The 27,158-nt window shown below is 40.9% G+C and overlaps 1 protein-coding gene across 1 annotated transcript; it reads left to right on the forward strand.

The window, feature by feature from the left end:
* The first annotated feature begins 4,120 nt into the window (after positions 1 to 4,120).
* Positions 4,121 to 20,872, forward strand: MS4A12 (membrane spanning 4-domains A12). Its single transcript, XM_003826337.5, has 6 exons — positions 4,121 to 6,329; positions 10,818 to 11,099; positions 15,439 to 15,495; positions 17,156 to 17,272; positions 20,170 to 20,280; positions 20,462 to 20,872. Exons 2-6 carry the CDS (start codon positions 10,824 to 10,826, stop codon positions 20,564 to 20,566), a joined length of 666 nt encoding a protein of 221 aa, XP_003826385.1. The 5' UTR covers positions 4,121 to 6,329; positions 10,818 to 10,823; the 3' UTR covers positions 20,567 to 20,872.
* The last annotated feature ends 6,286 nt before the right edge of the window (positions 20,873 to 27,158 follow it).

Here is a 27,158-nt window from a genome sequence, read left to right on the forward strand (position 1 = left end):
ATAAATACAGAAAATGAGAATAAAGCTTGCATCGCTTCTCGGCCTTTTGGCTGAGACCAAGTATGGAGAGGAGTATGTAGTAGCAAGTAGTGACTTCCGTCTCATTGAACAGGGTATAGACCATCATGCATGCAGCTTATACAAGTTGTATGTGGTATGAGCTTCATATTGGTCATGCTCTATAGGACCACATTACAACACGTAATATGCTAAGGTTGGTTTGTCAACTCTAACTCAATAAAATATATTGAAAAATTGAGAAAATTTAAACATTCTTTATAACCAATTATTCCATTGGAAAAGCTCTGCTGAAAACATTTGAAATAGGTAGTGAACTGTTTGCGTTTCATCAAGACAAGAAGCCTGTTTGATCTCAACTTTTCAAAGATGTGCCTATGACCAGAACCACTTATTTGTGTGATATCTTTCATAATTTAATGATTATAATAACTCTATGCAAAGAAAAACTGCAGGTAAGATTAAAGGGCAAAAACAAACATTAAAAGCTTAGAAAAAGAGCATTTAACAACTAGCAAGAAAGTGGTTGATGATTTTGATATTCCACATCTGCAATAAGTTATTACCAATCACCGTATGAATTTTATATTTTTTTGATGGAATATAAAATTCAGAAGAGGTCCAAAAATGGAAAATTAATCTTTCTAGAATGCACTTTTTTCTTTTTCATAAATAAATTTTATTGTATATATTTAAATATACAATTTGATGTTATGAGATACATATAGACAGCAAAAAGCCTCTGTAGTGAAGCAAATTAACAAACCCATCATCTCAGTTACCCGTTTTTTCGTTTTTGTTTTTGTGGCAAGAGAAGCAAAATCTATTCATTTCGCATGAATTCCATATACATTACAATTTTATTACTTACCATCCTCATAGTGTACCTTAGATCTCTAGACTTGTTCATCCTACATATCTGCTACTTTGTATCCTCTCATCTACATCTCCCATTTCCTCCCCCAGCCACTCCTGCTAACCAACATTTTGTTCTCTATATCTGTATATTTGAAATTTTTTAGCAAAAATGATATCAAAAGAGAAGAACCAAGTTAGAGGACTGACACTATCCAACTTCAAGACTTACAGTAAAGCTACAGTAATGAAGACAGTGTGGTATTGGTGAAAGAACAGACAAATGGATCAATAGGTGAAATGAGCCAGACACAGAAAAAAATATATCGCATTATCTCAAAATCCATTTTTTGATCAAAAGGAAAAAAATTATAGACAGGATAAATTGTTAGCAGTGACTACCGATGGATTGAATATGTACTTTGAAAATATGATATCACTTGTTTTGTTATACATAAGAATTTTAAATAAATATTCTGGGTTTCCAGCCGGGAGCTGTGGCTCACACCTGTAATCCCAGCACTTTGGGAGGCCGAGGTGGGTGGATCACTTGAGGTCAGAAGTTCGAGACCAGCCTGGCCAACATGGTGAAACCCCATCTCTACTAAAAATACAAAAAGTAGCTGGGCGTGGTGGCACACACCTGTGATTCCAGCTACTCAGGAGGCTGAGGTATGAGAATCCCTTGAACCCAGGAGGCAGAGGTTGCAGTGAGCTGAGATCATGCCACTGCACTCCAGCTTGGGTGACAAAGTGAGACTCTGTCTCAAAAACACAAACAAACAAAAATTATGTGTTTCTGAAATTATTCCAAAATTTATTCTGTTCCTATCAACATACCTCTGTGAGACTGATTTCTCTACTAGGGGTATTGTTAAAACAAAACATAGAAACAGTTTAAAAATGCATTATCCTCTGCAAGTAGCACTGCCATCAATCCGAGTTAAACAAATTAATAAGCAAGAAGCAAGTTTATTTAAATAGTGGAAATTTAAAGAGTGATGTACACAATGTTTATTCCAAGTGTGTATTATAGACTTTTAATGCAGGAAATCAGTATTTCCTTTGTAATTTTTGTTTAGCTACAGTTTTGGAAGAGCCAAAAGCTATGTGTAATAGTGATTATAATCGTTGTGGATCATTGTCAGATTTGTAATTCTTTTCTGTTTTCCCATGTTGAGATGACATTTATTAAAACAATTTTATGCCTACAGATTCTAATGAAAACTCTGGGCTTGAATTATTGTCTATCTTATTTTCCTAGTTGTTTATTTTTATTATATTTTACAAATGTGTTGGTCCACAATAAATTGAAAATTTTAATGGAAAAAATGGCCTTTCTCCACAGACTGTTTGTAAAGCATTCAGCTTTACGAGCATGTTCCTAAGCTAGGGATACAAAAGAGATTATGAAATGGTACTATAACTCCTGCCCTTAGAAGTTAGAGCATGTTTGAAGAAATCACAAATCAGAACACAACATAGAAGAATCACACTGTTAATGGCACTAACCACATGATTACAGGAGAGAACAGTGCAGAAGTCTTACCAAGATTTGCTGCATGGAGATGGGTCTGAAAGGCCAACAGGAGAAGGAAGGGGATTCTAGGTTTAAAAGACACTATTTCTTTTTTCTTTTTTTATTTTTTATTTTATTTTATTTTTTTGAGAGAGAGTCTCGCTGTGTCACCCAGGCTGGAGTGCAGTGGCGCAATCTCTGCTCACTCCCACCTCCGCCTCCCAGGTTCAAGTGATTCTCCTGCTGCAGCCTCCCAAGTAGCTGGGATTACAGGCGTGTGCCACCACACTCAGCTAATTTTTGTATGTTAGTAGAGACGGGGTTTCACCATGTTGGCCAGGCTGCTCTCAAACTCCTGATCTCAAGTGATCCACCCACCTCGGCCTCCCAAAGTGCTGGGATTACAGGCGTGAGCCACTGTGCCCAGCCTGACATTATTTATTTTCAACTTTCTCTTCCTGCTGCCTGGATAACATGAATAAGGTTGATCATGTTATACCTTTCCAGACAGTAATCATGATTCTGTGGGCTTTCAAAAACAATGCTTACTTCTTTTTCCTTTAAATACCTTCAAGCCTTTCAGCAATATTATTGCCTGAAATTGTCATTTTCTTAAGCTCATAACATTAATAAATCTTCAGCATCTTTTTTCTATTTTAGAAAAATATATAAAAATGTAAACCCACAAGAGAAAGAAAACCCTCAATAATACACAAAAAAAGAAAAAAGAATCTGCACTCATGCCACCAACTCTTTTAACGTATATTTAATGAGCCTTAACATGTGTGAGACACTGTGCCATACATGGAGTTGGAGGTGGGGATAGATATCAGCCCCTGCCCCAAGGATCTCTGGTCTCAAGGTACTCATTTGTACCTGAGATACAACCTAAAATAAATAACTGGAATGTGATAGGACACTTCCAAAAAATAAAACAGCAAGCCACTATTAAGAATTACAATAAATAGGCCAGGTGTGGTGGCTCACACCTGTAATCCAGCACTTTGGGGGGCCTAGGTGGGCGTATCACAAGGTCAGGAGATCGAGACCGTCCTGGCTAACATGGTGAAACCCCATCTCTACCAAAAATACAAAATATTAGCCAGGCATGGTGGCGGGTGCCTGTAGTCCCAGCCACTCCGGAGGCTGAGGCAGGAGAATGGTGTGAACCCGGGAGGCAGAGCTTGCAGTGAGCCGAGATCACGCCACTGCACTCCAGCCTGGGTGACACAGCAAGACTCCATCTCAAAAAAAAAAAAAAAAAAAAAGAATTACAATAAATATGTTTATCGGCATGAAAAACTATTTATACGACATTAAGCTTAAAAGCAGGTTATGAAGTATATATACATTATGATCCTAACTTGATTTTACTATGTAAAATACATATATGTGCACACAAAAGTTTACAAATCAAAATGCAAATACTATCATTAATTATGTCTGCGTGGTGAGATTGAGTGCTTTTTCTCTCCTTTTTTTATTATCTGCATTTTCCAATTTTGTCCACCTAATTTAAAAGGCATTAAAATGCAGTATGGCTCTCCCTCTCCCTCTCCCTGTCCCTCTCCCTGTCCCTGTCCCTCTCCCTCTCCCTCCCTCTCCCTCCCTCTCCCTCTCCCCACGGTCTCCCTCTCCCTCTCTTTCCATGGTCTCCCTCTGATGCCGAGCCGAAGCTGGACTGTACTGCCACCATCTCGGCTCACTGCAACCTCCCTGCCAGATTCTCCTGCCTCAGCCTGCCGAGTCGCCACGCCTGACTGGTTTTCGTATTTTTTTGGTGGAGACGGGGTTTCGCTGTGTTGGCCGGTTTGGTCTCTGGCTCCTAACCGCGAGTGATCCGCCAGCCTCGGCCTCCCGAGGTGCCGGGATTGCAGACGGAGTCTCGTTCACTCAGTGCTCAATGTTGCCCAGGCTGGAGTGCAGTGGCGTGATCTCGGCTAGCTACAACCTCCACCTCCCAGCCGCCTGCCTTGGCCTCCCAAAGTGCCGAGATTACAGCCTCTGCCCGGCCGCCACCCCGTCTGGGAAGTGAGGAGCGTCTCTGCCTGGCCACCCATTGTCTGGGATGTGAGGAGACCCTCTGCCTGGCTGCCCAGTCTGGGAAGTGAGCGCCTCTTCCCGGCCACCATCCCGTCTAAGAAGTGAGGAGCGTCTCTGCCCAGCCACCCATCGTCTGAGATGTGGGGAGCACCTCTGCCCTGCCGCCCCGTCTGGGATGTGAGGAGCGCCTCTGCCCAGTGGCGACCCCGTCTGGGAGGTGAGGAGTGTCTCTGCCTGGCCGCCCAGTCTGAGAAGTGAGGAGCCCCTCCGCCCAGCAGCCGCCCTATCTGAGAAGTGAGGAGCCCCTCCGCCCGGCAGCCGCCCCGTCTGAGAAGTGAGGAGCCCCTCCGCCCGGCAGCCAGCCCGTCTGAGAAGTGAGGAGCGTCTCCGCCTGGCAGCCACCCTGTCCAGGAGGGAGGTGGGGGGTCAGCCCCCGCCCGGCCAGCCGGCCCCTCCGGGAGGGAGGTGGGGGGCGCCTCCGCCTGGCCACCGCCCCGTCCGGGAGGTGCGGGGCGCCTCTGCCCGGCCACCCCTTCTGGGAAGTGAGGATCTCCTCTGCCTGGCCATCACCCCGTCTGGGAGGTGTACCCAACAGCTCATTGAGAACGGGCCATGATGACGATGGCAGTTTTGTGGAATAGAAAAGGGGGAAAGGTGGGGAAAAGATAGAGAAATCAGATTGTTGCTGTGTCTGTGTAGAAAGAAGTAGACATGAGAGACTTCATTTTGTTCTGTACTAAGAAAAATTCTTCTGCCCCGGGATGCTGTTGATCTGTGACCTTACCCCCAACCCTGTGCTCTCTGAAACATGTGCTGTGTCCACTCAGGGTTAAATGGATTAAGGGCGGTGCAAGATGTGCTTTGTTAAACAGATGCTTGAAGGCAGCATGCTCTTTAAGAGTCATCACCACTCCCTAATCTCAAGTACCCAGGGACACAAACACTGCGGGAGGCCGCAGGGTCCTCTGCCTAGGAAAGCCAGAGACCTTTGTTCACTTGTTTATCTGCTGACCTTCCCTCCACTATTGTCCTATGACCCTGCCAAATCCCCCTCTGCGAGAAACACCCAAGAATGATCAATTAAAAAAAAAAAAAAAAAAGAGACTATAAACATAATTTGAGTGTTTAGAAATTTAAAAATAAAATCCCAGTAAAAAAAAATAAATAAATAAAAATAAAAATAAAAAGCAGCATGATATTGCAATAATTGAGCATTAGAAAGCTGGAGAAAATAAATACTAAAGTGTTTGGGAGGGTTGAAAAGAGCCGGGCACATTCCTCAGCCCCGGGCTCAAAACAAACAAGCCCAGTACAAACACATCCCATCCTCCCATCCCACCACATATCGTCATATATCTCTCAAACTTCCTGAGCCCAGTACAAACACCACCAGGAAAGTCTCCGATAAGGAGACAGCCGTTCAAAGTTTTACTGAAAGAGCGGGAACCAAAAGAATTCCTTTGTTCCCCTGTAACTTTCAGGCTATAAAAAGCAAACACTCGCATTGTTCAGGGCCCTCTTGTATGCTGTGGAATGGAGGGACCAGGTTCGAACTTGTAGTAAAGATCCTTGCCGCTTGGCTTTGACTCTGGACTCTGGTGGTCTTCTTTGGGGAACTAACGGTCTGGGCATAACAGGGTCACAATAGGCTTCCCAGTAAAAATTAGAGGAGGATGTGAAAGCACAGCGTATTCCAAACTTTACAGTTGCATTTACATCTCTTGAGGTGAAAGAGAAATAACCATAAAAGGACTCTGGAACTACATAAAGATACAAGACAAATTGGTTTGGAGCACGGAAGTAAAATCTACCTATAAAATCCAGGTAAATATCTGATACTGGCACACAGGTTGGAGCAGAGAAAGAGGAAACACAGAGGTGCCAAAGGAACAAAGTAAGTCCATTGATACATTCTTGCCTATCTCTCCTCCAAATCAATGGGCACAAACTGTGGCCGGTCTACCTGTGTGGGTTCTGTTCTCTAGATTGGAGGGATGAAGACAAGTTCTTGACTCTATGTTGAGGCCAGTTGAAAAATGAGGGAGAATAAAACCATGAACGAAACAAGAAAGAAACAAAACAGAAGAGGAATGAAAAAGTAAGTTGATTGCTGTACAAGAGATAAAACGGACTGCAAAAAGAAAAAAAAAGCTAATGCTCGCCGGGCGCGGTGGCTCACACCTGTAAACCCAGCTCTTTGGGAGGCCGAGGCAGGAGAATCACCTGAGGTCAGGAGTTCGAGACCAGCCTGCCTAACATGGTGAAACCCCATCTCCACTAAAAATACAAAAATTAGCTGGGCGTAGTGGCAGGTGCCTGTAATCCCAGCTACTCGGGGGGCTGAGGCAGGAGAATCACGTGAACTCGGGAGGCGGAGGTTGCAGTGAGCCGAGATCGCTCCATTGCACTCCAGCCTGGGTGACAAGAGTGAAACTCCATCTTAAAAAAAAAAAAAAAAAAAGCTAATGCTAAGAAAGGTGAATAATAGGTTGAACTGTATGCCATTCCATGAACATGGGCCCAAAAGGACGAGGCCATGCCCCACTGGGCACTTGATGATTATGTGGCTACCACAGGGACAACATAGAACACAGAAGTAATACTGGAGCCCTTGGCTTTGTAACACATTTTAATTAAGGTACTTCTTTCTGACAAGAAAACAATTAAAATTAAAATAGGTAGGGAAAGAACATTCATTTTCACCAGATCAGCATTTTGTGAAAGGTGATATAAGTGTATACCTGTGGATGTACTGGGTGATTTTGTGGAAATGATTCGGTTTCATGTTTTGCTTTATGCTATAAAATACTCTTGAAAATAATAATCATCTTCACTCTGTCAAAAGTGAAGTTAGCATGAAAATGAGGTAGAAAGAAACTATAAAGAAGTAAATTTTTCCCATTTTTATTTGAAATAATGTAGTCACAGAGCAAATTGCTGAGGTTTTCTCTAATTGCTTTAGTCTTATACTTTTGATCTCATCAGAGCTCCAATATTTTTATGTGTTCCTTGTTCTTAAAAATAATTGCAGTTGTTCTAATTCTTATTTTTAAAAAAAGGACAACTAGGGGTAAATATTTTGTCAACTGTCAAGAGAACAATCCTACTAAGTCAATAGGTGGAATCTATAAAAGGAGTCTATTTATTAGTTTCCCTTCTCGTGTATCATTTACAGAATTGTCTTCATTTCAATTGAATAGTTAAAGAATCAGAACTGGCTGGCTCTGTCTTTAATTCCTTTTATAAAACCAGAACTTGACCCAGTAAAAATGTATTCTGAGTCCTAATAACTATAGACCTAGCCATGAATAATCTGGGTTCTATATGAAACTTACAGATCTTAGTCCAGAAACTAAAGAGCAGATATGAAAGGAGAAACTGTTGATAAATAAATGAAAAGTATTGAGTTTTCCTCATAAAATTTCGCGAGACAAAAAAAAAGCAATGATCAACAGCAAAGGAGAATGTAATGAAATCATATACATGCAGAAACATGGACAATTCTTTAATTGTATGCTTTTTAAAAGCTCAAAAATTTCTTGTTCTGGTTAATTACTGTACTCTGACTACCCATCTCCTATTTCCTTGCTCTTGAAATTGACCCTGTTCAATTCCTTGTATAAACTTTTCCTATGGCCACATCCACTGCCTAAAACAAGATAGAATACCTTGGGATCTAATAATAAAATAATAGTTCCTTTTTAAGCTCTTGCCATGTGCTAGGCACTGTTCCAACAGTTTTGCATAAATTAGGATAATTTGATCTTTAGACTAGCCTCCTTAGGTACCTTCTGTCATTTTACAGTTGAGACATAGGAACTAACAGGGATTTCATTAAGAAACTTGCTTAAAGTCCCAGACTTAGTGAAGTAGCAGATTGAAGATTAGAAAAGAGGGCTTGAGCAATATTTGGCCACCGAAACCAGATCCATAGGATGTATAACCTCACATTCTCAAATGCTATTGAGAGTTACGTGGTGTTACTCCAAGAGTCACAGCTATGGACTTGTTTCTTTTTCCTTGTTTAAAATAAACTTTTGTGGGCTCAAATGTGTTTACATTTTTTTTTTTTTTTTTTTGGAGATGGAGTCTCGCTCTGTCACCCAGGTTGGAGTGCAGTGGCACGATCTCGGCTCACTGCAAGCTCCACCTCCCGGGTTCACACCATTCTCCTGCCTCAGCCTCCCGTGTAGCTGGGACTACAGGCGACCACCACTACACCCGGCTAATTTTTTTTTGTTGTTGTTGTATTTTTAGTAGAGACAGGGTTTCACCATGTTAGCCAGGATGGTCTCGATCTCCTGACCTCGGGATCTGCCCACCTTGGCCTCCTAAAGTGCTGGATGTGTTTCCATTTTGAAAAAAAAAAATTCCTCTGTAATCAGATATTTCAGAAAGATGTTTTCTCCCTTTTCATTGAGTTTTCAACCATTTTCAGTTGCATCTAGCATCGGAGGGTAAGGGTTATGAGTACAGGTTCTGGATTAAATTCTCTCATTGTGAAATGGGGATATTAGTAGAGTACCTATCTCATGGGGTTCTGTAAAGGGTACAGAGATAATGTATCTCATGCACTTAACATAGAAATAATAATAGAGCCAACCCTGTAATCGGCACAATTCCACATACTTTGCAGAGAATAACTCTTTAATACTCAAACTGACTCTCTAAGGAAGGTAGTCTTATTAGCTCTATTTTACAGACAGAAAACAAAGGCAAAGAGAGGTTAACAAACTTGCCAAAGACACAAAGTTGGGGTTAGATGCCAAGTTCATGTTCCTAAACATGACACTATACAGACCCTACTGTGCCTATAAGTCTTTAATAAATGTTAGCTCTCTATATACCTCACCTAAAGCTTGCTAAAGAGAATCCTTACTAACTCACTCAATCACGAAGAAGTTAATCCGGTTTATAAACTCCTCTCCATGGCATCAGAAGACAGAAGTTTTGTTGTTGGGTAGTTGCAGGAGCAGAGTCAATACCCTGTCACCAAGGCTGGCCTGGAAAACAAGCTGCAAATGTCCAGAGTGATGCTGCATGGAGGGGGATTCTGAACCAACAGCCAAGAATCCCATTTTCGAGTCCTAACTCTGCCACATGTTTTCTGTGTAACCTTGAGCATGTCACTTAACGACTCAGCTTCAATTTCTCATCTGTAAATCAAGGGGAATGAGACAGGATAAATGGAAAGGGTCTTTTCTACCCTAAAATTTCTGGATTCTATGAGCACAGGGTCTGCATATGTGTCCTTGTTAGATACCAGTGATACATTGTACCAATAGGTTATTCATAGTATTCATACTTCATACCAAGAATGAGACATTCATCACTCTAACTTTCTTGATATTCATAAGCACAAGAAAATTGTTGTGCTTTTGAAGACCTCAAAAAAAGGAATCTAAGGCTAAAGACAAATTTTTTAAGTGTCATAATTTTTTTCAAGAATTAATAGTCATTGTTGTCCATATTCAGTTGTGCTGGCTTATTTCCAACAAAATTTCCCTTGCCTACATGGGGCCTGAGACGCTCTAAGTTTTCAGAAGGACAGAAATGAATAAAAGCATTTTTCCTAAAGAACAGAAGAATCATCTTAAGTGGGCATATGTGAACTATCTAGTTTCCCAATTACTGGCAAACAATTTTAATCTTGGACTGCCCTCCTTGCCATACAAGTATTGTATTACTTGGCCCCTGTATTAGTTTTCTATTTGTTGATATAACAAACTACCATAAATGTAGTGGCTTAAAACAATATAATTTTTTTATCTGACAGTTCTGTAGGTCAGAATTCCAATACCAGCTCACTAGACTAAGTTCAAGGTGTCAGCAGACTCATGTTCCTTCCTGGAGACTCTAGGGAAGAATCTGTTTCCTTGTTTCATCCAGCTTCTAGAGACGACCCATACACCTTGGTTCATGGGCGCCTTCCTCCAACTTCACAGTTGGCAGCATAGCATCTCTCTAATGAGGGATGGTTTCAGGATGAAACTATTCCACCTCAGATCATCAGGAATTAGAGTCTCATAAGGAGCATGCAACCTAGATCCCCAACATGTGCAGTTCACAGTAGGGTTCATGCTGCTATGAGAATCCAATGCCACGCTGATCTGATAGGAGGCAGAGCTCAGGCAGTAATGCTTGCCTGCTGCTTACCTCATGTAGTGCAGCCAGGTTTCCAACAGACCACAGACAGGTACCAGTCCTTGGCGTGGGGGTTGGGGATTTATGAGAATCATGTTTCTATCAGTTGTTATGGCCCATTATCTGCTCACTTGTTCTCTCCATTTGCATAGATAATTGACATTTGACATTTGGTAAGATTTTCTTTAGTTTCTTTTCTGGATAAACGTATCACTTTTGTATGTTTTGTGATACTTAGGACATAATGATGTCATCCAAGCCAACAAGCCATGCTGAAGTAAATGAAACCATACCCAACCCTTACCCACCAAGCAGCTTTATGGCTCCTGGATTTCAACAGCCTCTGGGTTCAATCAACTTAGAAAACCAAGCTCAGGGTGCTCAGCGTGCTCAGCCCTACTGCATCACATCTCCGGGAATCTTTGCTAGCAGTCAACCGGGTCAAGGAAATATACAAATGATAAATCCAAGTGTGGGAACAGCAGTAATGAACTTTAAAGAAGAAGCAAAGGCACTAGGGGTAAGTCTATTTACTACCAGAATTTTAATTTCACATTTGCAAGGTCTTCTTATAAGTTATAGGAGAGTATCATCCAATTGCTAAAAAGTTCTGAACGTTATTCTGAAATTATCTCTTTTAGACAGAAAAATTTAGTCTGCCTATAGACTTTCCCTTGAGTTCATTTCATTTTAGATCAAGCAAAAATATAACAGGACACAGAGGAGCCTCCCTAGCTGGAGAATTTGGTAATATTGACGTGACAGAAACACTGTTACATCTAGCTTGATCTCATTTCTTCAAAGGACTTTTTGGACAATCTCAATCCCATCTCTGGATTAGTTACAAGTCTGGTTTTTGCATAAAGGTGAATTTACATAACAATGAACAATGATGGCTGCCCCCAGAAAAGGAAACTACAAATGGGCAGTCTGGGAAAGGCTGAGTGTGAAAGAATTGGGGGACATTCCATCTGCTATGCCTCTTTCACCAATACCCTTAGAGATGCTGCAGTTTAACTGTCACCTTACTTCTACAAAGGAGACTCTGAACTGACTGCCTTGTTTCTGTAGGCATTGTAAAAACAAAAATGCCCTACTTGTAAGAAAATTCCACCTGCCTAGGTAGAATTGTTAGTCCCTTCTCTGTGCTTTCCAAATACATCATTCATCCCGCTAGCACAATTCCACCAAATTATATTAAGTCTCTCCCTGTGAATAGCTCAAAATGCTCTGCTGGAGCATTCCGTAAATGAATGCTCATTATGTGCCAGAAACTCTTCTAGCCATCTTACTATGTATTTCAAGTTGTGATGTTTTAGGGAAGTAAAAATGAGCATAAGTTCTCTTGCAGCAGCCTATTTACTAAGCTGTGGAGGTGGCCCTTCTGATCCTTCTCCTCCCAGATAGAGGAAATTCCCTGCTCCTAATAAGCCAGTGGGACAAACTAACATCCCATACAGCCAGCCCCACACAGGTGCTTGGAATATCATTGAGCACAAAGGAGGTGCAATCTCTGCCCTTACAGAACTTACGCCCTAGAGGGGGAAATCAGACTGTACACATAATAAGGAAGTAAAGTACTTAGTGTGTTAGAAGGTGTCGAATGATATAGACAAAACAAAGAAGTGTAAAAGGGCTAAAAAGTACTAGGCAGTGAGGAGGCAGCAATTTCAAGGTGGTCAGAATGGGCTTTCCTTAGAACATGACATTTGAGCAAAAACCTGAAGTTAGGAGTGAGCCCTGCAGATATTAGGGAAAGAGAAAACCACCAGTGTAAAAGTCTTTAGATGAAAATGTGTGTGAGGTATTTGAAGAACAGGGAGGAGGCCAATAAAATAGAACAGAATGAGTGAGGGAGGGAGCAGTTGTCAGGAGGGCAGATGAGTGGCAGAGGCCACAAGTGGTGAGGCCTGCAGAGCAGAAGGCTTTGGCTTTGACTGGGTGGATGAGGAACCACTGAAGCATGCTGCCCGGCACCGAAGAGGCGTGTGATAAAAATACTTTAAAAGAATGTGAAGTTTTGTTTTCAAAATCTCCAGTTGGCAGAAGCTACTTCCTCTCTCTGAAGATTGTTATTTCTATGCCATCAGCAGGCCCTGGGCATCATGACAGTGCAGGGGCCACAGGTGGCAGGACTTGGCACACCTGTACCAGTCAACTCAGACCTTAAAGTGCTTCTGTGGCCAAAAATGCAGACAAATTGTATGTCCAAATTTTTAAGTCTGTCCTATAGGCAATTTTGATCAGTAAATGGTACAGCCAGGGCTGCAGGAGGAGAAACGAGGGCCAGTACAAATCCAGATCTAACTGCCCCTCATCAAGGTGACAGCAAGGATGAGAATGGGAAGTTTGTGACCAGACGGCTGAATTGCTGCTCTAAAGAACAGTTGTAAAAACCAAATATAAAGTCTAATTCAGGAGTTCTTTAAGTGAGATAGGCTAAACGTGGCCCATCATCTCTCTGAAGCTATAAGCAAAAGTATGGTATGTGTGTGTATGAATGTGCAAGAATAATTTTTCAGGGAGAAAGGTTCATGGTTTTTATCGATGTCTCAAGAAACTTTTAGCATTGTTTATGAAACTGGGTTTTTTTCTAATTTTAATTCGATTTACTTGTGTTCAGTAGCTATTTATTGAAGAAATAAATACAGCAGTCTTTGTATTTGCAGTCTCCCTGGATAGATAAGATGTAAACATGGGGAAAAATAAATTACAAATCTACAATCAAGTTTTGGACCAATCTAGAAATGATTATTCCTCAGAAATCTATCTTTATTTACAATGAAGGAAGGTTCAATAAGAGGTACAAGGAGGTAAAAGATGTATGCCTTACTTTTAGTAATATACGATTGATAAGAAGAATGATGGGTAAGAAAATGATTGCATACGTGCAACTTTTTAAAAAAGGACAATATACACTTTGGGAGGCCAAGGCGGGCAGATCAAGAGGTCAGAAGATCCAGACCTTCCTGGCTAACACCGTGAAACCCCGTCTCTACTAAAAATACAAAAAGAAATTAGCCAGGCATGGTGGTGGGAGCCTGTAGTCCCAGCTACTAGGGAGGGTGAGGCAGGAGAATGGTGTGAACCCGGGAGGCGGAGCTTGCAGTGAGCCGAGATCATGCCACTGCACTCCAGCCTGGGCAATAGAGCAAGACTCTGTCTCAAAAAAAAAAAAAAAAAAAAAACAATATAAATGAATCCAAAATCAAGTAATAAGGTGTGTTTTATGTCATGAGATGCAACTGAAATTCAGAAAGAAGGAAAAAGATTAATTTGGTGTAATCAAGAAGACTTCATGGAAAAGGTAGATGAGAGCTGAGCATGGGGGAAGACAATACTGAATAATTCAGACAGGCTCAGCAGTCAATGTGCTGCAGTAAATTCCCAGATCTGCCTCTTAGGAATTGTGTGACCTTGGATACCTGATATCTTTATGTCTCTGGGACTCAATCCAGTTGTAGGAGGATTACATGAAACAATAAATGTAAAGTGTTCAGAACATGACCAAGCACATAATTCATGCCTAATAAATGGTTTTATCTTCACCAATTCCTTTAGCCGTAACTGGGATGACCCAAGCAGAGAACTGATCCATCTGAAAAAGCAGCTACTGACATCACAGTTAAAGTATTGTTTTTCTAATAGTCTTTTAGAGGCCCTCAGAGATGCTAATGCATGATTAAGCAGCTGTACTTTCTGAAGAATTCTTCTTGGGCCACCCCAGTAAATCTCCCCAAATACCTCAAAACAGGGCGTTTCACTAAGGGCCTTGCTCCAGTTATTCTAGTATATGTCAGAATCTTCATGACCCACCTCCTGCTTCAGATGTGTGCCTGAATGGACAACGATGGATCTCAGCAAAATTGACAATAAATAAGCAGGGGCAGCAATGACAGTAATGTTTCACACGTCTGAAAGTGAAGAAGTAATTTTAAATGGCTGTTTTCTTTTTTCAGGTGATCCAGATCATGGTTGGATTGATGCACATTGGTTTTGGAATTGTTTTGTGTTTAATATCCTTCTCTTTTAGAGAAGTATTAGGTTTTGCCTCTACTGCTGTTATTGGTGGATACCCATTCTAGGGTGGCCTTTCTGTGAGTAGATTGCTAGAACACCACTTCTTCTTGGTTTATAAAATATTCCCTCTTGGTTTATAAAGTATTGCTATCTCCAGCCAATTCACAACTCATTTCTTGATAAAGCCCTACATCTGAGGGCTGGAGAATTTAGAAAAATTAACAGCTCTGAATGAGCATGAAAAAATCGGGAACTTTTTCGCCATTTTACCTAGGAGCTTATTCCATTCTTTAAAATTTAATCATGTAATCAGCAAGCCAAAGTTTTGATTTCCTACTACATTTGAGATGGAAATGTATGTATTGGGTGGAGAGAGAGAGAAAAGAAAAGGTGATTGGAAACATGATTAAAAATATGCAAGTAAGCCAGGCATAGTGGTGTGTGATTGTAGTCCCAGCTACTTGGGAGGCTGAGGCCAGGGAATTGCTTGAGTTCAAGAGATGGAGGCCAGCCTGGGCAATACAGTGAGACTCAATCTCTAAAAAAATTTTTTAATTAAAAAAATGCAATTGATTATGAGAAGGGATGGAGCAGTAAGCCTCAGAACAAGGAATGCTTAAACACTGTGAGTTCTTCATAGGCCAGAAATTAAGGAAAAGAAAATAAAAAAGAAGTCAAGGACATATGACTGAGAGTTACTCCAGAAAATTCAGAAGTGCGAGAGAAAATTTTGAGAAGGAAACTAGATGAACATAAATAGACCAACCTTTCATATAAAGAGAAATTCCCAAGCACAACCAGTTAACCCATTTCACAAATAAATTTGTCCATTTCCACAGTTTATTATCTCTGGCTCTCTCTCTGTGTCAGCATCCAAGGAGCTTTCCCGTTGTCTGGTAAGTTAGACTGTCTCTACTTTTTGAACCCCTTTAAAGATTAGCTTAACATATTGGGGAGGAAAATTGAAAAGCTGGATTTGGGAAATGCAAAAGGGAGCACCTTTCCCAAAAAAAATCTATTGGTTGCCTCATGGTCTGAGCGCTGGGGTGAGAAAATGGTCCACACAGTTTGCCACTAAGAAATGGCAGAGCTCCATATCCTGACTCTTGAATTCACAAGGGTGAGAAGTAGTAAAAATCAGGGTTGTTTAAGCTTTAACCTAAAAGCTCCCTGGTTCAGTCTGGTCACACTCTATTATGGGAAGTCCAAAGGAGAATCCAGGAGCCAGGAAATACGTACTAGACACATCAGTTACCAAGTCTCTACTGTTCATTTGCCACTTCTCAGCTCTGTCTTGTATTTTTATTTTTTTATTTGTGCTATTTCCTACTCTTATACAGGTTGTGTGTTTTACAATTCTTTAAATTGCCATTAAATGAGTCTAGCTTGTTCTGTAAGAAGAGTTTATAAAAATGATCAGTAAGACCGGACTTTGAGCTCTGTCGGTCACAGCACCCCACCTATTCCAATTTCGTGGTCTACTATTGAACCAGGAAAAAGAAAGTAATTTACCAAGAACTAGAGTCAACTAGAGCAGAGGTGGTGTCAAGATTATACGTAATCCAGTACAAGAAAGAAGAACGGGGAAAGAGGAACACAGAATCATGTAGCTCATGCTCTTGCAGACAAAAGAAGAATAAAATAATTAAATTAAATTAAATTAAAATAAGCCTAATTCTGATTAACCCTCCTGTTGCAGTCCAAAAACAAAATAAAGCACCCTTTCTCTGCATCTTTTAAGGATCCTTCCGTCTAATTGAGATTGTCGAAGCATAGATTCCACCTCTTAGAGGAGTCAGCCACTGACACATACCTAAGACAATTTTTCTAAGAGCTTTTAGAGAACTTCAGGAGGCTCTAAGGCACGCTGCAGCACAAGCACATTCTAAAGAACTCGACTGTGCCACCCCTAGCAAGTCACCTGCGGACTTGGTTTCACAATTATTCTTCTGCATGTTAAAATCCTATTGTAGAAACTGGGGAAAGTTTTGTAGTCGCCCATACACCTCTGCCCACAAAAGCCTAAATTTTCTCCTTCTAAATTTGGGGGTTCATATTTAGTCCCCAGAGAGACTTAGGGTTTTCATTAATTCCTAAATTTTTCAGCAAACATGTTGTGTCTAAATACTTTCCCATCTATAAAATCATATGTTATCGTACTACCTCATTCAAAGGCTGTAAGAGTTGAGATAACTTAAATAATTTAACACAGTGTCTGCCACAGAAAAATGCTCATTAGAAGTTTGTTTTTTCATTTTTTAATGAAGAAAATATAGTTGTTATTGTGCATGAGGCTTTTAGTAAAATCCAATAGATGAGTGCCTGCTTTATATGATTTACATTTTTCTACAGCTTTTTAGAAGTACCCTACATCTAGGCTGCATACAGAATAATGTTTATGGTAATTACCCAGAAGGGCAGAAAACAGAATAATTTCAACTTGAAAAATTGTTTTGAAAGTTCAAAAATTAAGAACCATGAAATTTGATTGATTCTTATTTCACTTAACTTCAGTGATCCTGTATATAATTGATTTTTTCCTGCCATCTCCATTAGGTGAAAGGCAGCCTGGGAATGAACGTTGTTAGTTCTATCTTGGCCTTCATTGGAGTGATTCTGCTGCTGGTGGATATGTGCATCAATGGGGTAGCTGGCCAAGACTACTGGGCCGTGGTAAGTATCCCATAATCCACCATGTGCCTGCTCTCTTTTCAGTCCCGTAAAGTGGGTCTATGTTTTATTTCTTAATACCGTATACCAGCTCTAGTGGAAAATCTTTTTTCTATTCTAGCCCCACCCCTACTCATATGATCTCTGGGACTATAGAATAAAGTGAGAGGGTTACCTCTACAGATAGACCGAGGCTTAAAGGACATCCTTTATTGGCCCATCTCACTGTTAATCACATGAACAATGGGGAAGGGTTTGGATAGGCCTCCATGGCTTCTAAAATTGTCCAAAAATTATTTTCCCAACATTTGAAATTCTATATAAATAAGGTAGTCAAGCTATTGAGTGTTTTTTGTTAAAGTTCAGAGTAAAGTATGAAGTGAGAGGGAAATGACAGGGATAAGAACATCTGATTTTTACAGAGAAACCCAAGGAATGAAGCAATTGCAAAATGAAGCACGTATCTCTGAATGTGCTCAAAACACAATCACACATTCATTAGCCTTATATAGCCAAGCACGGACTCTGACCTTAGGAGGAAATGGGTGGCCCAAGGGCAGGAATGCTTACCATCTATAAGGAATGGAGCAACATGGTATAAAATGAGGTTGGGCTGGAAGCTGTCATCCTACCTCAATGGCCACGTTAACCATTTTGGTCTTCATTCTGTGAGCAATGGAAAACCACAGAAGAGTGGTTTTATTGGTTTCATTTTATTTTATGTTGGGGTTGGTTTTGCTTTTGCTTTTCAGTTTACAAAAAGCAGAGTTTATTAAATTACTGTGGGCTACATATATCTTAAGAAAGACACAGAATGACTTCCTTATCTATCTAGAACTTATTAACATTAAGACAATATCACAATATTTTGAACAAATAACCACAATAACATTTCCTTTATCAGTTCTCTCAATACTGTGTAAGTAATTCTGTTTCACTGGATCTCGGAGTGGCAGGCTTATGAAGCCATCTGCTTCTCAACTAAAGGGTTCTGAAATCCTGACTCCAACCATTGGTATAATCTGAAAGTTGTCTAGGCACTCCCATCAGATGCGTGTCCCCTAGAGTATGTTCTTTGAAGTGTCAGTAGTTTGAATTGCTGGCACACTCCTTTTCCACCAAGCTCTGAGACAATCCTTTGTTAAAAACATAGGAGAGTTTTAGGCCGGGAATTTGAATGATCACTTTTGTGCTTGGAAAGGACAACACTGTTTGCAGCGTAAGGAAAAGCTTATATAAGAAGGTGTATTAGTTTGTTTTCACCCTGCTGATAAAGAAATACCAAAGACTGAGAAGAAAAAGGGGTTTAATGAGCTTACAGTTCCACATGGCTGGGGAGGCCTCACAATCATGGCAGAAGGCAAGGAGGAGCAAGTCACATCTTATACGGATGGGGGCAGGCAAAAAAAATAGAGCTTGTGCAGGGCAACTCCTGTTTTTTAAAACCATCAGATCTCATGAGACCCATTCACTATCACAGGAACAGCATGGGAAAGACCCACCCCCATAATTCAATCATCTCCCACCAGGTTCTTCCCACAACAAGTGGGAATTATGGGAGCTACAAGATGAGATTTGGGTGGGGACACAGAGCCAAACCATATCAGGAGGCAAAAATAGATGAGAAAGCTTCTCGGTAAATAAGGCAGAGTGAAGCAAGAACAAAGTTCATCCTCCAAAATACCAAACAAAAGAACAAAAATTATTCAAAAAAACAGCTTTCAAACTGGCATCCAAGTAGAGAAACAAATCATTCTGATGCTACTCAAAGCTGAAAAAAAGCACAGCTTTTAGACCTGGCTCTTGTTTCCCTAGAAACAAAACTGAGGAAAGAAGGGAAGCCAGAAAAAAATACTGAGAAGTCTCACTAACACTCTCCAGTCTGTAGCTGAGAAGGCTGGGGTGGAGAGCAGTCAATTCTGTGAAAGGATAAAGCAAATCCTGTATGGTACAAGACCATGGGTAGTACCCAGGACCTCAGGAGACAGAAGAAAGGGCAATACCTTCCCATACCCTGCATGGTACCCTACTACCAGCAGGGAATGAGCAGAAATGCACAGGAATAAACCTCCAGCCAAGGAGCAGGCCTCCATACTAAGCATTTAGCAGGCTCTCAGAAGACAGAAAAAGCGAAGTCCATCTTCACTAGCAAGAACTGTGCTCGAAGCCAGCTAAGCTATCTCTCTCCCTGCAACAGCTATATGTTCACATTCAGAAACATGGATATAAAACAACCACTAGGGCTCAAGTGGTAATGGAAGCAAGGAAGACAAATGGGACCCAAATAAACAGAAGAGTGAATGAAGGAAAATTCACCTACACTGTATCTGATCAAATAGAAGGCCTGTATACAGTTCAAGTGAGCTTAATACTTTTATTTAAAATAGAAATAACATGATTCCATTCTTATAGAATGATGCTCCTCTCTCTTGGTTATTCTCTTTTTTCCCTCTCACGGCATCTTTCCACACATCCATTCTTCTGCCTTTTCCCTGTACACAGAGAGCTAGGATAATAGTCATCAAACATTAATTTTGGTTATTTCTAAGCACTGGCATTTGGAATGATCCGTTGGTTTCTATATTGCTTGACTTTTTTAATGAGTAGTAACATTTGTATTAAAAAAAACAATGAGGCCATCACAAAGGAAAAAAACTACCTTCTTTCTACTATTTCTAAACAAAATAGCCTACTTACCAAAAGGAAAGACTTCTGGCATTTTAAAGAAAATGCAAAATAAATTCACACTCCTCTGGAACAAGCATTTGATGATACTGGAAGAATAAGCGTGGAGCGAGTTGAGTATAAGCAATAGCACATTTGATGAGTCAATAACTTTTTGAAGCCCACGTGAGGCCCTCCTGATTAGCCAAAATTTCACTATTTATTTATGATTTCAGCTTTCTGGAAAAGGCATTTCAGCCATGCTGATGATCTTCTCCCTCTTGGAGTTCTTCATAGCTTGTGCCACAGCCCATTTTGCCAACCAAGCAAACACCGTGACCAATATGGTGAGTTGGGTCTCTTCTTTGTAAAATAATCTGAAAATGCCCTGGAGAAATACAGACTTGTGTCTGCTAAATCCTACTATCGGCTTACCAGAATGCTCTTTGTCCTTCACTCTGATGGTACCAGGGGAAATTGCATAGGATTGTAGTAACCATATTGCTTGTTTTTATTCATTCTTTCCAGTCTGTCCTGGTTATTCCAAATATGTATGTAAGGAACCCTGTGACACCAGCATCTTCTTCAGCTCCTCCCAGATGCAACAACTACTCAGCTAATGTCCCTAAATAGTAAAAGAAAAAGGGGTATCAGTCTAATCTCATGGAGAAAAACTACTTGCAAAAACTTCTTAAGAAGATATCTTTTACTGTCCACAATGATTTCTAGTCTTTAAAAACCGTGTTTGAGATTTGTTTTTAGGTTGGTCGCTAATGATGGCTGTATCTCCCTTCACTGTCTCTTCCTACATTACCACTACTACATGCTGGCAAAGGTGAAGGATCAGAGGACTGAAAAATGATTCTGCAACTCTCTTAAAGTTAGAAATGTTTCTGTTCATATTACTTTTTCCTTAATAAAATGTCATTAGAAACAAAAGCCTTTTTCAGTATGTTTAAAAAATTGATTTTGATTTGATATTGGTTGTAGAGCAGTAGATCTGATCTATACTCCAAGAAGATTGATAAACCTTCTTTGATGATGATTTTTCTAGGTGTCCAGTCACTGGAGTTCCCTAACTCATCTCCTCCTCATCTTTCTGTTCAGAAAGCAAGTGTCCAATTGCCCTTGTTGGAGGTCATATTATTCTATACATTAATATCATCAAACATCTTGCCTCTTAACTATCTACAAAATTTTGCTATTTACAGAGTATTTTCATGTACATTAAACTCACCTGCAATGGGACAACAGTCAGACAGGGATGCTGCATTGAGGGGTTTTCATTTGAGTTTTGGCTTTTTGTTTTTGAATTGTTGGCACATTTATAAGCCAATTAGAACAATCAAGGTAAGACAGAAGGGATGAATGACAGTGTAAGTTTCAAGAAATTAAAAGCACAGATGGAAAACATCACCTAAGTCATGAAAAAGGGCAGTTTCTCTACAAAATAGAAAGGTATAATTATCACAGATATCCACAGCTTTGCAATAGTGGCAGTGAGGATCTGATGTGATGGCTCATGTCATCCCTGTCAAAGCAGTAGTGATGTCATGCCTAAGGTAGGGGCACAGGTAGAGTCAGAATGTTGAACAGAATGGTAACAAGGGAAAAGTCATGGAACTGGAGAATAAAGTGGTCGGAGAAACAGGATTGCCAAGCTGTACAGAAGGCACATTTGAGGATGTGGTAACAAATTCAGAGTATGAACAAATTGCTTCTGCAAGGCCTTGCTGCTAGATCCAGGCAAACTATGGATCCAGGAAACTATCTATTTGATTTTTTCCAGGGTTAAGATTTTGCTAGAGGAGATGACAAAATAGCAGAAGGGCAAGAAAGCTTAGGACATTGTAAAAAATATTATTTAAATGATGGACTGTGGAATCTAAACTGGATAAGGAAGGAATAATAGTAATAATAAAAGCAATAATAAAGAAAAAAGACAGATTGATCATAAATGGAGAAATCTGCCTTTTCTCCAGGAGCTGTCGTGACAATCAAATGAGATAATGTTATATGAATATGGTTTGAAAATAGCAAAGTATTGTCCCTTTTTGAAATTTTAATATTATTAAAGAAGCCAGAAGGGAAAAATATAACAAAAAGAGTAGGCAGAGAAATCAAAATCAGGGAAGAGGCAGATTAGAAGAACAGAATTTTTGCATCTGGGAAAGCAGATGTATTATGTCAGGCAAGAGTCACATAATTTCAATGTCATTGGTCTGCCTAGGTCCCAACTATTCAGCAACTGGGTGATTGGAAATGCTGTGTCCTTCACCATAAAGCTCAACAGCTCAGCAAAAGTGAAGACATAGATTTCATGGTCTAAGGGTCTGGAAAATAAATGGTGCCTCAAAATGTGGGGGAGGGGATGGTATATTGTATATCTATACACGTAAAATAAACAAATATAAAAGTAACTTACTTTAGGGAACAGAAGCATTTCCAGCAAAGTTCATTTTTTAAGTAAATTTCTATCAAATATATTCTATTTTTCAAATTGCTTTAATAATAGTAATAATAACAGCATATATTTAGCCCATTCTTTGTACAACTCACGTTCCAAGCACTGTTTCAATGCTCACGACAACCACCTGTGAGGCAGGTGGATCATTTTCAGATGAAAAAACTTTGGCAGAAAAGTTAAAAATCTTGTCCTAAGATATGTAGCTAGCAAATGGTGAAGCATGGATTTGAACCCAGGTAGTATGTTTCCCAGGTCCGGGCAGTTGCCCTAACCATTATTCCCACTATTCTTATGGTCTTGGATAGAATCAGACATTTGTAATGCCAAAACAAACAGAAATGTTTCTCCATAGTAAGCTTGTAATAAATTTGGAAGAAATTGCCTTATTCTCTGATAGGAGAGAGGAGATTTAGTAATATAATAATACAGATGACACTTAAACAACATGAGTTTGAACTGCGTAGCTCCACTTATGTGCATATTTTTTCAATGTGGGAAAAGTCATGGAAATGGAGAATAAACTGATCAGAGAAACAGAGGATTACCAAGCTATACTGAGGGTATATTTGAGGGGGTTTTAGCAAATTTATACTATGAACAACTTTCTCCAGCTGGGCCTGTGATCTGAGACCCTAGAAGGTGACTGGAATAGAAATATGATATTGCCCTCTCCCTCTCCCTCCCCCACCCCCTCCCTCTCCCTCATGCCCCGCCGACGCTGGACTGTACTGCGGCCATCTCGACTCACTGCAACCTCCCTGCCTGATTCTCCTGCCTCAGCCTGCCCAGTGCCTGGGATTGCAGGCGCGCGCCGCCATGCCTGACTGGTTTTCGTATTTTTTGGTGGAGACGGGGTTTCGCTGTGTTGACCGGGCTGGTCTCCAGCTCCTGACCGCGAGTGACCTGCCAGCCTCAGCCTCCCGAGGTGCCGGGATTGCAGACGGAGTCTCGCTCACTCAGTGCTCAATGTTGCCCAGGCTGGTGTGCAGTGGCGTGATCTCGGCTCGCTACAACCTCCACCTCCCAGCCGCCTGCCTTGGCCTCCCAAAGTGCTGAGATTGCAGCCTCTGACTGGCTGCCACCCCGTCTAGGAAGTGAGGAGCGTCTCTGCCTGGCCGCCCATCGTCTGGGATGTGGGGAGCGCTTCTGCCCCGCCGCCCCATCTGAGATGTGAAGAGCGCCTCTGCCTGGCCGCGACCCCGTCTGGGAACTGAGGAGTGTCTCTGCCCCACTGCCACCCCGTCTGGGAGGTGAGGAGCGTCTCTGACCAGCCGCCCCGTCTGAGAAGTGAGGAGCCCCTCCGCCCGGCAGCCGCCCTGTCTGGGAAGTGAGGAGCCCCTCCGCCCTGCAGCCGCCCCGTCTGGGAAGTGAGGAGCGTCTCTGCCCGGCAGCCACCCCGTCCGGGAGGTGGGGGGCAGCCCCTGCCCGGCCAGCCGCCCTGTCCGGGAGGCGGGGGCAGCCCCCGCCCGGCCAGCTGCCCTATCTGGGAGGTGGGGGGGCACCTCTGCCCGGCCGCCCCCTCTGGGAAGTGAGGAGCCCCTCTGCCCAGCCGCCACCCCATCTGGGAGGTGTACCCAACAGCTCATTGAGAACAGGCCATGATGACGATGGCAGTTTTGTCGAATAGAAAAGGGGGAAATGTGGGGAAAAGAAAGAGAGATCAGATTGTTACTGTGTCTGTGTAGAAAGAAGTAGACATAGGAGACTCCACTGTGTTCTGTACTAAGAAAAATTCTTCTGCCTTGGGATGCTGTTAATCTATAACCTTACTCTGTGCTCTCTGAAACATGTGCTGTGTCCAAGGGTTAAATGGATTAAGGGCGGTGCAAAATGTGCTTTGTTAAACAGATGCTTGAAGCCAGCATACTCATTAAGAGTCATCACCACTCCCTAATCTCAAATACCCAGGGACACAAACACTGCGAAGGTGGCAGGGCCCTCTGCCTAGGAAAACCAGAGACCTTTATTCATATGTTTATCTGCTGACCTTCCCTCCACTATTGTCCTATGACCCTGCCAAATCCCCCTCTCCGAGAAACACCCAAGAATGATCAATAAATACTAAAAAAACAAACAAACAAACAAACAAACAAAAAAACGATAAATGAGCAGATGTACAGAAGAGAGAGAAAAAAAAAGAAATATGATATTGCAACATAAAGGTCACATGCCTGCTGTGGTATTATTTAAAGCCCTTATGGTATTTTCATTCTGGAAAATCTTTTTTAAATGTTCATTTTTTTCATTCATTTGCTTAAAAAGAAGTATTACACTACTACTTTGTGATGAAAACTCTGCTATTCCATAAAATTTAGGCTTTACATATTTTTTTCATGTAAGGTAATATAAAATGAAATGGAGTAGGATTTATCTAGATGTCAGCGAACACATGCTTTTTTCATGCACAATTAACGCTGGATTTGCATACAAAGACTTTGCCTACAAAATATAACTTAAGCTACACACACACATACACATTACACACACATCTTAAGTACTTCCTATATTTAGTCTCTTCCGTCCTCAGAAGGGCACAGATCATTATTAGATCTCTACGCCTCTAGGGTGTCTTCTAATTCTAGATTCTAAGGTTTTACAGAAGGCCAATCATTCATCATGAAACACATGGGCTCAAGAATAATCTTTCAAGAATCTATAAATATATCTTAGATAAACATGTGTCATTGATTCATGCCTGGCCAAAACAAAATTTCTGAAAGCTCTCTTTCCCAGAACATGTTTGCATTTGTCACAACCCTCTAATAATCAATCACAATTGTCCCCTTTTCCCACAGAGCAGATGCTGGCCAAACCTACCCTGAGTTTGGACAACTGGGGGTGGGGTGCAGAGTCCCTAGGCATCTATTTGCAGGGGTGATTTGCATCAAGCAAAATATGCCACAGAAATTTTGAGTTCAGGTATCTGATACTCAAGCTGAAAGATCAGAGTCCAGTTGCCAGCCTCACCTAGGTGACCAGGTCTAATCCCTATGGAGAAAGGGTTGTGCTCCTCACTTGTGCATGGACTATAACCAGGCTCCTTCTCTGTAAGGAAGACTGAAGAAGATGCAAGGCTGTTTGAACACCTCTAGGGCTCTGATGCTTGGGGAGCCCTGGGAGACAGCACCTGGGGTAAGGCAGCCTTCTCCCAGAGAAGCTGCAGCAAGGCCTGAGAAGACTACAGTGTATCTGGAAAGTGGCTGCCCCATACACTCAGCAACAGCTCAGCCAATGCCTGCTGGAGAACAAATGTGAAAATTCTGGGAACTCCCAGAAATGCTCTGGAAATGGGGATTTGCAGATAAGTGGGGTCATTCTTCAACAGATGGGGGTGGAAACCAGGCCACCTGGGCCATAAGGCTAATATGTCTTGCTAATTCCCGCAGGCTGGAGAGGCCTTGGATATCAATGTTTTCCTAAAACTTGCTGATTTCTGCGTTTTTCTCTCCATTTTGCATTTAAAACAAACCAAGCAAATTTATAATTTATAACTGTTCTCTCTTTTCTCCTAGCTCTCCTCCTCTCCCTCAGTTCTCTGGTTTCACTCTTATAAACAAATTGCTGTTACTAAATTCTAGCAGCCTAGCAATGCTCAACGGGCTTCACTCAATCTCTTTCTCCACACACACACCGCGGGGGTCTCTATTTCGTTTAGGTCTCACGCACAATTTCACTTTATATTTCACAACTCTTCCTACTCTCCCAAGTATTTGGCAATGCTTAAGGATATGGTATGGACTTTTAGGCCAAATGTCATTTCATATATTTATACAATGCTACAATGTGTACTTCAAGACCCTAATTTTACAGATGAGAAACGAATTCAAAGAGTAGAGAAGTGGAGTACACACAGCCAGAACTGGAGCTGGAAACCATCCCTAGACCTTGTGATTTCTTCAACAATATTCTTTATGCAATTCCATGACAGTCACAACATAGAGCTCTTTCTGAAGGAGACTTAGAGGAAGAAAAGTGGGTAAGAGGATGGGCTACAAATTCTGGAGCTAGACTTACACTGCTGGAGTTAGAATCTCAACTCTTAACATTTATAAGTTGTGTGACTCTTAACTTCGCCAAACCTTAGCATACTCATCTGTTAAAATGAAAATAACAATGGTATGTACATCATTGGCATGTGGTGAAGTTTAAATAAGCAATATAAGGCACTTAACATATTGCCTCAACATAGTAAATGAAAGGGAAAAAAAGCAAGATAAGTTTAAGCTATTAATTAGCATTTTACTAAAGAATAGTATATAAGTGATATAGTAAACATATGAAAACTGAAATCTACTATATATATGTATGTGTACCAGCATATATATATATACTTACATACATATAGATTATACTTTACATAAATATACATATGTATGGACATTGCATTTCTACAATGAATTCAATTGTTTAGTTTCCCCAGTTTGCATAGATTTCCATTTTACTTTACTAGAACACCCTAGTGTTTACACAGAAGAAACATCTGTTTTCTCTAGTGTATAAATAAATAAAATTCCTCAAAGAAATCTGGACAAGTTATTTTATCAGGGCTCACAGCCAACAGGGTCCTTGTAATAATCCCCAACAATGGTTTTAACAACATTATATAGGCATTGTGGTTCCAGCACATTTTCACTAATGTCTTTTGTATACTGGGAACTAATTCAAGAGAATTTAACAATATGATCCACGTGGTGAAATAAAAGTCATATTGGATGTCAAACCATGACTGATTGATTGCCTCTTCATTGCTGAAGAATA

The sequence above is a fragment of the Pan paniscus genome, chromosome 9 (assembly GCF_029289425.2).
Source record: "Pan paniscus chromosome 9, NHGRI_mPanPan1-v2.0_pri, whole genome shotgun sequence".
Taxonomy (NCBI): Eukaryota; Metazoa; Chordata; class Mammalia; order Primates; family Hominidae; genus Pan; species Pan paniscus.

What these genes read in the sequence shown, in the direction of transcription:
- MS4A12 (XM_003826337.5), top strand. Translation starts at nt 10,824, where the DNA reads ATGATGTCATCCAAGCCAACAAGCCATGCTGAAGTAAATGAAACCATA. An exon ending in AAGAAGCAAAGGCACTAGGG is followed by an intron (nt 11,100 to 15,438) that starts GTAAGTCTATTT and finishes CCATTTCCACAG; the next exon opens with TTTATTATCTCTGGCTCTCT. An exon ending in GCCAAGACTACTGGGCCGTG is followed by an intron (nt 17,273 to 20,169) that starts GTAAGTATCCCA and finishes TTATGATTTCAG; the next exon opens with CTTTCTGGAAAAGGCATTTC.